The sequence below is a fragment of the Pinus tabuliformis genome, chromosome 7 (assembly GCF_031772625.1).
Source record: "Pinus tabuliformis cultivar Carrire ecotype Pingquan chromosome 7, CPIR1, whole genome shotgun sequence".
Lineage (NCBI taxonomy): Eukaryota > Viridiplantae > Streptophyta > Pinopsida > Pinales > Pinaceae > Pinus > Pinus tabuliformis.
The window spans coordinates 1,314,339,156-1,314,352,710 of NC_142293.1; the positions used below are offsets into that span (position 1 = coordinate 1,314,339,156).

General features: G+C 38.7%; 1 protein-coding gene across 1 annotated transcript in view; it reads left to right on the forward strand.

Annotated features, from left to right (window-relative positions):
* STRS1 (DEA(D/H)-box RNA helicase family protein) overlaps positions 1-13,555 on the forward strand; it is a 308,429-nt gene that overhangs the window by 129,705 nt on the left and 165,169 nt on the right. Inside the window, exon 5 of the mRNA XM_089459675.1 lies at positions 13,181-13,259. Coding sequence (XP_089315801.1) covers positions 13,181-13,259 — 79 coding nt within the window. The remainder of the gene's footprint in view (positions 1-13,180; positions 13,260-13,555) is intronic.

The following is a 13,555-nucleotide window of genomic DNA, read 5'->3' on the forward strand; positions in this document are numbered from 1 at the left end:
CATGTAGCAAAGTAAAGAAATACCATCAAAATAACACTTAGAAGAGAAAACAAATATATCCATCCATCATATTTGCAATTAGAAGCTCCAAGACAAGAATAGCGAAAATCCAAACATCAAAATGCATCAACAACTTCCAATTTTGTCCATCAATTGCAGGTCCGAATTCTTTTACAAGAGAAAATCCCAATCCAAATGATGATGAGTTACAAATGAGGCTCATCTTCTATTTATATGAGCCTTTAGGGATTCAATTTAGTCTAATTAGCCTAATAAGCCCCTAAAAACAACTTTAATGTGCAAAATAACAATCCAATTAGTGACAAGCCCACCAAATAGCTCATAAGTACTCAACGAGCCTCCCTATTGAGGCTAGAATGATAGAATAATGGTGCAAAGGGCTGTTGGAAGATCTAGATAAGTCCTCCATGTGCCAAGATGAAAAGGAAGACTCTCATAATGATGACCAAGGGGTTGGCCCCCTTGGTTTCCAAGCAAAACATTTGTGGTGCTCCCAAGTGGCTATGGGGCACAGTCAATGGTCTCATAAGTCTCTAACTGGATCAAGCATGCAATGCTTTTTCCATAAGGGCTAGAATGGTGATACAAGCCCTTCCATGTCTCTCCGGATGAGACAAAACCCCGTTTGGGCCCTGGATCAGCTGCCAAGTGTGTGGCCGTTTGGGCAATGTGGTCCAAGTGCATCATCATCTCTGTATGGCTGGGGCATGAACAAGCAATATGTGGTGCTAAAGAAGCCTATGACATGGCAATGAATGCTTTGTTGTGGTGGAGGCCCATGGCTCTCAATGCTTGTTGAAATATGTAACTAGGTTCGGTCTTCATAATGACATGTGTAATCATGATTTTATGTAATTAATGTAAAGAAGAAAAATAAAATTATTTTTGTTATGCTTGAGACATGGGTTTCATGCTCAAGGAATTTTATTTTTATAGATCAAGCTCCGATTATGAGCTCTTAGGATTGGTCATTGAGTCTTAAAGTCAATTGAGTCTTTGTCATGTATTGAAGACCCATTTGGGCATGTTATATATTGTAACAGAGAAATTATTTGAGTCATTGTAAGGGTCAAAAGATCCTCCAAGACCAAGTCCATTTGCTACTAACAAGTTGGCCTCCAAATGAAGCAATTAGCCTACACCAAGATCAAGTCGGCCTAGAGTCAATGATAAGTTGGCCTCAAATCATGGACAAGAAGCCTATATAAGGAGGCACTCAGCCTCTCTCAAGGACACACTTCTCTCACTTGATACTCGATCACAAGAAAGGAAAAAGGAGCGAAGAAGAGGAAGACGAAGGAAGAGAATAAAAGAACGAATTTCTGAATTTGTTTTGGGTTAGTTTCTCTCCACACGTGCGAGGAAGTTAGGGCACATTATACTATTGCAAATCAGAGATATAGTCACCTCAAGAAGATTGAATTAAGGCAAGGAGTTGATTCATCTTGTAAGCTGAAATCACCAAGAAACTAGTCCAAGTCTAGCGAAGGAGGAGAAGGGTTAAAAGAGCCCTTATCTTGTCACACGTGCAAAAAAGGCAATCAATTACAGGCACTGTTTTACAAAACGGCCTGGTCAACTCGGAAACGGCCTGGTCAAACCGAGTCATTAAAAAAATTTACGACCAGGCCAAGTAACCGGCTAGGTTGGCCGAGTCAACAATGACCAGGCCTAGTCATCCAATGACCAGGCCGAGTCATTGTTGACTCGGTCAACCAGGCCGAGTCCGTCATGACCAGGCCGGGTCAATGAAAACCGGCTGGGCAGCGTAAATCATGTTTTTTTTCAGTGGATCATATTGCATGTTGTGAGTTGCAGCAATTTTATGACAGCAGTTCCTTCATTGAAATGCGTGAATTTCTGTGTGCATCCTGTTATACTCATTGAACTTTCCTTCCTAAAGCTTTTTATGGAAGTTATAGTTGCTTATAGGAGAATCCCAAGAAAGTTAAAAAGAATTACCAATTAAGATTTCAGTTCCTCTGGCATCAATGTTCTGTTCCTTTATGCAAGTCTTTGTTTTTTAATTTACAAATTACAGCTCAAATCTATGCCTGTTACAATCTGTTCTGTTTCAAACATCAAGCAATGAATGTTAGAATTTAGAACGCAGAGCTCTTTTTGCTGCACTAACAACAGATGTGGTAGAATGCTTTAGTTTTACAAAGGGTATCATCCAAGCTGAGTTTGCTGTCCATCATTTACATTTGGAGAGCATTTTTGGACTTGTTTTCTCCTTTCATCGGATCTGCACTTTGGAGGACTTTGCTTTTGGATGAGGTAGATAAAGAGATATCCTTATCTTGCTATTTCATTTTCCAATAAGATTGCCTTCCTAGACCTTTTTGGACGAAGATGACGTTGGTTCTTAGAGGCCACTTTGTTTGTTCATTCCATGGACATTTCTATAAAATGTCTCCCTCCTTCCATGTTTAGCTTTTCTTGGTTTCTGACTCTGATCCAGAGCTTGGTCGAGATGATCTTGGCTCCTCTGGCAGTAGCCAGTAGTACTAGTATTGGAGTCTGGTCAGCATCACAGTTTACTTTTGTTGTAGAGGCCATTTCTAGCCTCCTTGGTTATTTGTATTTTGTTTTGAGTCTTTCACTTTGATCATGTATGACAGTTGACTATGTAGCCATTGGGTACCATTTTGATATAATGGATTGGTTCATGAGCCTACTTTGATCATATGTTGTCTTCCATCTATATTATAATGCTATGTGTTTGGAAACATCAATGAAAATCTTTAAAATTATGTTTAAAATATTTAAAATTATGTTTTTTTATAAAAAAATAAATATTTAATGTATTTTTTACAACGACGAGTCATTGAAATCGACTAGGCCGAGTCATTACCGAATCCTGGTCGGAGTCGGAGTCGATCCTCGGCCTGGTCGGAGTCCTGGTCCTGGTTGTAAAACACTGATTACAGGGAGCCGAGAATTGTAGAAAGGAAGGCCGAAAGTCTCAGACTTGAGTTGCAAAAATCGAGTGTGAGGAAAGAAGAAGTTGCAGTATTTTCTAAGAAGAAATTGACTTTGACTTGAAGCAAGGGTTAACTTGGTCTTGGAGGGGTTGTTGGTTGAGGGTCTAGGTCTTGGAATTCATCAATTAAAAATTCTATAAGAAGAAGAATTCGATGGGTTTTCCTCTCAAGCTTGGAGAGGTTTTGGCCCTGGCTAATAACCTACATATTGCATCTTTTGTCTCATTGTTCTTCATGATTTGGTAGTTGTTTGATGAAGAACACATAATAATAATCAAGTCAAGAAGAACTTAATTAAGAAAAGTAAAAAAGTATTCACAAGCAATTATCATTGCTAGAGAAATCTCCTCATCTCTCTATCCTAGATTTTGTTGAAGAATCTAGGGCATGCATAATTAGGTTGATTCTTCGTTACATGATAACAATTTGTGAAGTATTTAAACAATTTATCTTAGCTTGATATTTCATTCACTATTAGTGTATGTGTTTACTTCATCACACTGCTACCAAAAGAACAAAAGAGACAAGAACACGAATGTTTGGCTTTCTGCCAGGGCCAAAACCTCTCCCACTTGGAGAGGAAAACCCATGTGTAAATTCTTCTTATAGAGATTCCATTGACGAATACCAAGACCATCACCCTTGACACACTCTGCTACTCCAAGACCAAGACATCAATCCATCACTTCTCTGAACATCATCTTTACCGCAACCCTGAAGCCAATATTGCTACATTACTGAGATCCTCAATATTGCTTGATGAGATCTTTCGTTCTAAGATCATCATGTCATTGACATCACACAACTACTGCATTTTTACTTTATGTTCCAGGACCCTTATTGATCTCCATCCTTGGAACAATGAGATCACTGAGATGATCTCATGTTCTGTCCATGCTCGAGGTAAGGTTATGTATATACAGAGCTCTTCTCGAAACCTTCATCACAACTACTCATCGTATGCTAGATCTATGTTTATAGCTAGATACGATCATGCCAAGATTGTCAAAATACATATTCCTTAAGACTGTGACAGTATCCTATATTCTCACCCTTACGTTGATGCTGAGACAGAAATGAATATGAGATTATTATGCTCAGGACTGCAACTTCAATTTCTGAGATTGTAATCAAGAACAATGTTCCTCACTGCGGATGGTAGACGAGATAACACGATCACAGATCTATATGCCAGGACTGCTATGCGAGATCCATCATCACTGTGCCTTCGTCCAAGTTCCATCATCATTGTGCCTTCGTTCGAGATCATTAGCCTTCATGTTAGACCGAGGCTGCAGAGAGGGTTTCACTGTCTTATCCGAATCCTTGCCTGCAGCTATATTATGTCCAAGGTTGCACCCGCCTGCACCCATATGAAATCTTCAACCTGCAACCCATTCGAAACCCAAGCCATGCTTTCTTGCACTCTATACCCATCGACATTTCAGAAGATAATTCTATCTCTGCCATTTGCAGATAACTTCATTGGGTATTTATAGTGGGTTGTATCATTTATTTGAGTCGACGTGAACCATGAACCGTTGTGTCTCTTACCCAAGCCGACATGATTTTCATTAATGTAATTAATTCATAATTGGAGCCGACATGTAGACTTATTCATTGTTTTCTCTTGCAGATTTCTTTGAAGGATTATGCTTGGTCTTTGGAGAGCTTCTTTACAACTTTGTGGACTTGATTACATTTACATAAACTCATGAAGAGTTTTTATTCTCATGACATGACTTTTTGACATAGAAATAAATCCTAAAGACATCAATAAGAAGTCTTTCACCTATGACACTTCTTGCTCATGAAACCCATGTAGCAAGATTACAAAAATAATTTATTTTCTTTTATTACATCAAATACAAAGATCATGTCATTATGAAGACCGAACTTAGTTACACTTTCTTCAACAGATTTTCAACAACGCTCACCCTACAAGTGCCATTATGACCCTTTGGACAACTAGGATTTCGTATAGGGAGGCCAAGCCCAAGATGAAGACCCACCTGCAATCCTGTATAAGATCCAATGTGTCTCCTCACCTTCCAGTACAACAATTCATTAGAGCAATTGAATAAATAAGCTTGCAAATCAGGGGTAAAGTGGACACTTCATAGTGGTATGCCCCTTCCTAATGGGCTTAAGAGTGTATAGGTGTCACAAAGCTCACAAGAGGGGCTAATCAAGGACGCTGTTGGGTGGTTTCAATATCTAAGGGAGCGACAAGGCCATGGTACATCCGTCAAATGGTAGGCGTCATGTGAAATGATGGTGGAACAAAATGGGGCAATAGGGAAGGCTCCACGCCACATGCCATGGTACAAGGGTAGCTATGATGAGGGAAGCCCACACATTGGTATGTGGATGTAGGAGGGAGTAATCATGGCACATGAGTTACCTCGACCTTTGTTTTTCCACCCTTCTTCATATGCCTTTGGCCTTTTATTGTTTTTCCTTTGTCTTAATTGCTCGGGGCTCTAGGGGATGAGAGCATGATGCGTATGATAAAGCAATGAATACCCCTTTAAGGTTGGGCAGTTCATCACCCACTAGGGGTTGGGACAATCATGGGTTCCTTAATGATGCAAGGGGCTCATATAGGGGCCCTAGGAATCAGGGTGATGGCCATAGTGATAAGGGGTAGAGTGGATGTTTGACTTTTTCGCACGCGCTAAATTTTTATGTCTCGACCATCTTTTGCATTTTACAATACATTTCCTGTTGTCAATGGCCAAAATATGTTTTTAACTTTCTTTTTAGCTGCATCAACCTCTGGGGCATCGATCTAGGCTGGACCTAAACTGTGGACAAGGGGAGGGGGAGGCTAACTCCTTGTGGAACCAATGGAAAAATGTGCAATAAGATCTATCGACATTTGAAAGAAGAACGAAGTGCCCGAAGAAGGAGGACGAAGCGTCGGAAGGAGAAGGACAAAGTGCCGGGGAGACAAAGTGCAAAAAGGAGGAAGGACTTGACTTGTGCTTGGAGGATACTCTGGTCAGGGGTCTAGGTTTTGGCATTGATCAATAAGAAGCTTCAATAAGAGAAATTTACCGAAGGGTTTTCCTCTCAAGAGAAGAGAGGTTTTGACCCTAGTAGAGAGCCAACATCTTGTGTTCTTGTTCTTATGTTTTTGGTAGCAATTTGATGAAGTACACACACATGCATTAATAAAAAGAAGAAGAAGATTAAACCAACGAGACAAATTGTAAAAAGACTTCACAAATTGTTATCAAGTCAAGAAGAATCAGACTACACCTAATTGCCCTAGATTCTTCAACATGGTATCAGAGGTAAGGTGACACATCAAGGAAAGGGTATCTCAAGAACACTCATAAGGTGACTCATCAAGGAAGAAAATCTCAAGAACATCTACAAGGTTGAAGCATCAAGCCAAGAAGTCTCAATCACTTCAAGGACAAGAAGGTCTACCATTTGTCATTCATCAAGGAAGACTACAAAGCAAGAAGAAGAGCCTTATATAAAGGCACCTACAAGAAGAGCAAATAAAAGGACCTACATCATATACAAGCCATCAAGCAAATTTCATCATCAAGCAAGTCCACTTGGAGAAAGCAACTTGAAGAACATCAAGATCTAAGGAAGGCAAGCCATCAAGTCTTCAAGGAGAAAGCAAGTCCACTACATCTCAAAATCTATCAAGTAAGTATATGTCCCCTTCTGAATATACATCAATGTCTTTTTGCAAGGAAAGCAACAAATTGGTAGGTACCAATAACTTTCTTGCATGGAAGAAGAGGATTGATTTACTTCTCAAGGAGAATGAACTTCTAGAACACATCAAAGGGAATATCACTATCCCTGCTAAGGAACAAACTCAAGCCTTAGCCAAGTACAATAAGGATGAAACAAGAGCTCAAAGGATTCTAATAGAATCTATCAAGGACTCTCTCATTCCTTATGTCTCCAAACTTGAAACATCAAAAGAAATCTATGATAAACTAGTAGAGCTATTCTCGGTAACCACAACTGGAGAAGTGATATCTCTACGAAATGAATTGTACAAAATGAAGATATCAAAGGAAGGAATAGCTCCCTACTTCATGAAGATCTCTGAGATGAGGGATCAACTTCAAGAGCTAGGGGAAGTCATGTCCAACAGGAAAATGACAACTGTAGTACTCAATGCTCTACTTGAGGATTGGGGCAACTTCACATCAAGCATATATACCAAAAAGGAAGCCACCCCACTAAATGAAATGTGGTCTCTATGCAAGATAGAGGAAACAAGACTCAAAGCAAAGGAAGATGTGGGATCAAAGGAGCAAGCATTTGCTACCATGGCCAAGAGAAAAGGAAAATTTGACAAATTTGGTCCACAAAGAACAAGCAATAAAGATATGTCCAAAGGCCAATGCTTTGGATGCCATTAATATGGACACTACAAAAGAAATTGTCCTAAACTTAAGAAGGACAAACAACAACAAAAGAAAAAGGGAAGAAGCTCATGTAACTCAAGAAATGAAAGAAGAAGACAAGCTGTAAAAGGAAGATCCTCCAGATCTCTATTATGACTAAATCAAGACTCTCTACTTAAGTCTTCTTTCAAAGTTTTGAGTAGTACAGGAGCATGTAGAAATAGAATAGAATGCATGGTTAAAGATATCTTCTAGAACATAGGAGCATGGTACATATCGCTAAAGTTATTCATGTAGAAGGAGCATACCTAGTATAGGACCTCATCCACAAGGAAAGAAAATTGATCATGATTAAGAATCTTAGAAGGCCTCCATCATCAAAAAGGAAGAAACGTTTGCAGGGTAAGGATCTTCTAGATCCTCTGATAGAATCTTCAAAAGAAGATTCATAAACAAGAGCAGATGTCTCATTGGGAGTCCCATTCATGGGATTCAAGAAAATGATGATATGCAGGCAAGCTAAGATGAAGTAAGAAGGGCCACACCATGGACAATCAAATGAAGCCAAGATGATCTAAGGAAAATCAAGATGAGGTATGTATGCATCAAAGTTAAGTCATGTCATCATATGTATATTATTGAGTCATGGGAATAGTTCTATGACATGATCAAGTATGAAAGAATCTCTTTCACCAATGACATGCTCGAAGGCATGTACTACAATGCAATGAAGGTCAACAAAAGGATTTAAGATTGATGACTAAGAAGCACGTGAAGAAGAAATGCTGACTAGTCCAAGAAGCAGGCAATGAAGAAGTGCTCCCACAAGGAGCATAAGGTGGTTGACCAATCTATCCAAGAAGATGCAAATGAAGAAAGAGATCAAGCATGTGAAGAACACCATGGTTACAAAGAATCACTATCTGACAAGATACTTTGAAGACATCTCTCGAAAGAAGGCATGACAACTCTGACAAAGGAAGAAAAAGATCAAAGGACCCTTGACACCTATGAAGGCCTTGGAGATATGAAAGGTGCAGATAACTGATTCTACTCTACAAAGATGTCATGATGAAGAAGCCATCCAACAAAAGTACCATTTAATGTTGAAGCAATATCAGGATGAAGTCATGAAGGGCTACTAGATCGAAGTATGGAAACAAGCAAGTACAACGAAGCATCCATATGAAAAAGTATTCTGAAGCATAGACAAGATGACAAAGGAGTAGCCAGATGACAAGAGAACTTGATATATGACAAGAAGGCCACTTTCCACGAAGGAAGCAATGACATGACAAACCAGGAAGGAAAGTGATCGATGGATGGTGCCCTACCAAGAAGAAGTTCGAACAAAGACTTCATGACATCAAAGGAAAGAAGGAGATCAAGCAGCTAAAGGACCCACGAAGAAGAAGTTGCTGATGAATGGACAAGTCCCTAGCTAAGAGGGAGTTCTGAAAAGTTCCCAACTACAAAGGAACTTGGGCAAGTTACCTGTCAGAGGAAACTTGGGCATGTCTTCCTCATTCAAGAGGAAGAGATAGACACAACATTCTTGTCTTCACTTGGGAGGAAAGAATAGGAGGATTGGGTAATGATTTGGCATTCGATACTCTTTGAGGATGTGCAGGGCATCCAAGACAAGAGTAGGCAAGAGGACCAATATTCTTTGAGGGCTGTGAACCCAAGATAAGAATAGTCCTAGAAGGTCATACTCAGTGAACACCCGGGTGGGTATGTACCTTGAGAGACAATGAATAAGGTGTCTATAATTCATTGGTCTCACCAACATTGTGCTCTGATCTATTAAGAGATAGAGCTGCCAGTCAAGGCCTTGCTTTGGAAACAATGTTGGTTACTATGATGCTATAACAGATGGATTGCCAATACAGTTTCTCTTATGTGAATTCTTCAAGATTGAAAAATAGCCAAACACCTTGTAATGTTGTATGAATACCTCCTCTAGTTAAGAGGGAGTGTTGAAGGAAATATAACTAGGGTCGGTCTTCATAAATGTACTTTTGATATTTGTATTTATTCAAGAAAAAAATATTATTTTTATTATATTTGTCAATGAGTTTCTTGCTCATTGAAATAGGTCTAGCACATGTTAAAGTGCTATAGGTGAGTCAAAGAGTCAAAAGAAATGTTGAAGACCTTAAGGGCATGTTACACTATGTATACTTATGTATTAGAGTCAAAGAATATACCTCCAAGCAAAGTCAAGTCTCCTCCATGCAATGGCACCATCAAAAGAAGCAATCCAAAATAAATAGAGCAAGTTGGCCTGCAGTCTTCAAGTCGACCTTCAAGTCGGCCTAAAGGAGGGACAAACCTCTATATATAGAGGTTGTCCACTCCTCCAACGTCAAGCTCACTCACCTCTGAAATCAGCGAAGGTAGAAGACCGAAAAGGAGAGAAGAAAACACAAGTTTAAGGAGCCTCTAGTGCAGCGAAGAAGGAGAAGTCATCACCGAGGGTTAAGGACTGTTTCTAGGGTAAAACGCAGCCACACATGCGAGAAAGGAAGGGTCTTCCTGCGGTCATAACAACAACAACTCATAGTCAACATATCTCATCATTTGGGCTAGAAACATAGGCCTAAAAGGCCTCCCACTCAAGCGAAGAAACAAGGAAGAAAAGCGAAGTTAATAGGACTGTCCTAAAGCCTATTACAGTCACACGTGCGAAGAGAAGGAGGCTGTCTCTACTGTCATAACAACCCTCCCATTACAGTCATACAAGTTCGTTGGTTGGTGAAGAAAAGGAAGACATCATCCCATGTGAAAGGGTCTCATCAAAGATCAAGGATAAGTGTCTCTTCTAGAGCAAGTGCAACAAGATCTATCAATAGTTGAAAGAAGAACGAAGTGCCGAAAGAAGGAGGACGAAGTACTGGAAGGAGAAGGAAGAATTGCCGGGGAGACAAAGTGCAGAAAGGAGGAAGGACTTGACTTGTGCTCGAAGGATACTTTGGTCAGGGGTCTAGGGTTTGGCATTGATCAATAAGAAGCTTCAATAAGAGAAATTTACCAAAGGGTTTTCCTCTCAAGTGAAGAGAGGTTTTGGTCCTAGCAGAGAGCCAACATGTTGTGTTCTTGTTCTTATGTTTTTGGTAGTAGTTTGATGAAGTACACACACATGCATTAATAAAACGGAGAAGAAGATTAAGCTAACAAGACAAATTGTAAAAAGACTTCACAAATTTCTATCAAGTCAAGAAGAATCACACTACACCTAATTTCCCTAGATTCTTCAACACTTATTTGGAGAGTTACCATGAGCAATTTGACACAATGTTACAAGAATTGAACTAAATCGGCTGGTTTGACTCTTTTTGGGGGAAAATTGGTTCAAACTTGTATCATGGACAAAAAAAAGCTGGTTTGGTACCAAACCAACGTTTTTTCATTAAACTGACCGGTTCTGTTGAACCAGACGGTTTTGTACAATGCTACCAAGGATCCTTTAAATGCAATTTTAATTTTAAAAATGCAATAATTTATATGTGGGGAAGCCTAGTATTTGACCATATTACCTTGCTAATGTTATGCGATTAATGGTAATGTTAAATTCTTAATGTAAAAGTGACATTATCTTTTATCTTTCATTTTCATCCTTTTACTTAGTTTTTTAAGATTATCATGAATTGATTCAAGATGTTTGAGAGTGGTTCCAACCTCATTGGATTTCACATGGAGAAAGTAGAATTTTAGATCCCACTAAAAATCCAACAAACTTAACAGTTTTTCAGAATTTAAGGATTGGGGAGGATTGCAACTTTTCCATTTGATTTTGTCATGTATGAGGGATGGAACTAGCATTTAATCAAGAGCACCAAGCCTTCTATGTACCTTGATGCTAGTGGCTTTGATTGTTGAACTCCTCTATCATGACCCTACTAAAAATGTACCATCACTCAAATTAAATCTTAACTTGACATGCTAAGCTTTTTCTATCTTATTTTAATACTTAGAGGGCGCTATTGATGACAAAGATCCCAATATAGGCAATTATTTTGATGATATGTAGGTATTTATTGTAGCACAATTTTTCATGGATGCTAGAGGCCATCTAGGGCCTGTTTGTTGATGTATCTTCGGTTCAAAGATGGATTGCACTCGGTGGTATTTTTGTTATGTGTAACCTTACATGCTATATAAATGAGAGCTTTTGCTTATTTCTGTATAAATGGTTTGGAATCACATGGATGCACATGAATATATATGTTTTGCTTTAAAATTTGAATATTTTATGTGTTTTAGGTTGATTTGTTGTTTGTTCTGGTTTATTTACTAGTTCCGGTCCGGTTTTGACTGGTTTAGGGTTCGGGTGGTCCACTGGTTTGGTTAACAATTCGTTTTTGATAACATTGATTGGACATGGGATCTAGGTTTTTAGATGAGTTCCTTGGATTAATCGAATATTGTAGTGAGTCCTTGCATATGGGACTCTGCCTTCCTTGGCATTGCGGTCAACACTCATAAATGGGACCTTGGTTGATGGTGGAGCTTCTTGGACAACTCCAATGGTGGCTAGCATTGGTACATTGGACCCCTGGTTTGCTAGCTTACTTTAGCATTGTGGTCAACAATCATCCATTGGGCCTTGGTTTATGGTTTTACCTTCTCACAACAAGTGTTGAAGGCATCACTTCTCTAAGATGGATGGAGTGTTGGGATCCTCCAAGGGTTGTAATGAGGGGCTGTAGAGTAAAAATTGTGGAGCCATTCAATGTAAGGTGGACTAGCTCCGTTATGTTTGTTATTATGAAATAAGGCCCACTATAGTAGTTAGTATTGAATAAATGTAATGTGATCTCATTAAAGAAGGTGCACTAAGTTTATGATTAGGGTTCTCTTGTTATCTATAACTAAGGATGTGTATTTTGTGTTGGAGCTTAGCTCATTGAGAGGTCTCCCTACCATAAGAGGCAAGTGAATTTCAGTAGATTCTTTTCATAAAAGTATCAAGTATAAAGTGGTGCCCTACCTTAAGGGTATTTTTATATAATCAAGTAAAAGGGATTTTCTATCTTATTCTTGGATATCTTGTATTTGGTAGCATTTTCACATCTAAGGCACTTAACAGGTAACATATATTTAAGAGAAAGAGAGAGGTTAAGGGTGCATGCATACATTTGGCATTCATTCACCGTCCTCAATATACTTCCAGTTTTCAGCAGTCCAATTTTATCAGTTTGATTTTAAAGCCAGGAACATGGAAGGACTAAGATCAAAGATTCAAAATTCCTTGAACATGCAGCTCCTAAGCAGCCTTTCTTATTGCTAATCTCTTTAATGATTTTTTTTGGCTTTCTTCCTTCTTGGAAATCTCATATTTAATGTTCTATCTTGAAATCAGGTTATGCTTCTAACCTTGTGATAGGCACACTAATTCTGGAGCAAAATCTGGTCAAACTTTCTTCCACTCTTTATAATGGCATATAAATATATTTGGAAAAGGCTAAAGATGCTCTTTGTCAGTTTTTTGTTCTTTCTTCTTGATAAGTCAAATTGGGCTTTGTCATTTTTAAATATTTCCGACTTATTGACATAAGCATAGATTACTAGACTTGCTTGCATTAGACTATTCATTTTCTTTGATGTGAGTTGTACTTGTCATTTACGTGCTCTTGCTGCCTTGTATCTTAAGAATGTAAAAGAGAAGTATGAAGTCTGTTCTTTCTTACTTCATGCTGACATCATATTTCCTTGCTGAAGTGCTTTACCTAAGTAGTCATTGTTGTCTTTGAATAATGTTCTAAGATTTATCCTGATTTACAGGTATTAGATGAAGCAGATCGAATGCTTGACTTGGGATTTGAACCAGAAGTTCGTGCAATATTGAGCCAGACTTCATCTTGTACTTTTCTTTACACTATACAACTTTTAAAGCCTTGTGGAAAGTCTTATGGTTCAAACTTCATTCAGTTCAAAATCTCTATGTTCTTTTCTACTATTTGTGGAATAATAAGGAAGAGGCAATGATTTTGAATGACCAACCTTATTTGCTTTTGTTGTCAAGGGGTTATGCCATTGTTTGCAAACCAGTGTTGAAGCTTTGATGGAGCAAGAGAACCAATGATAATTGATTTTTGCAATTGTGTGTAGTTTAGATAACTTTGGTAATTATCATATATTGTTAGTATTGGAAGTGCA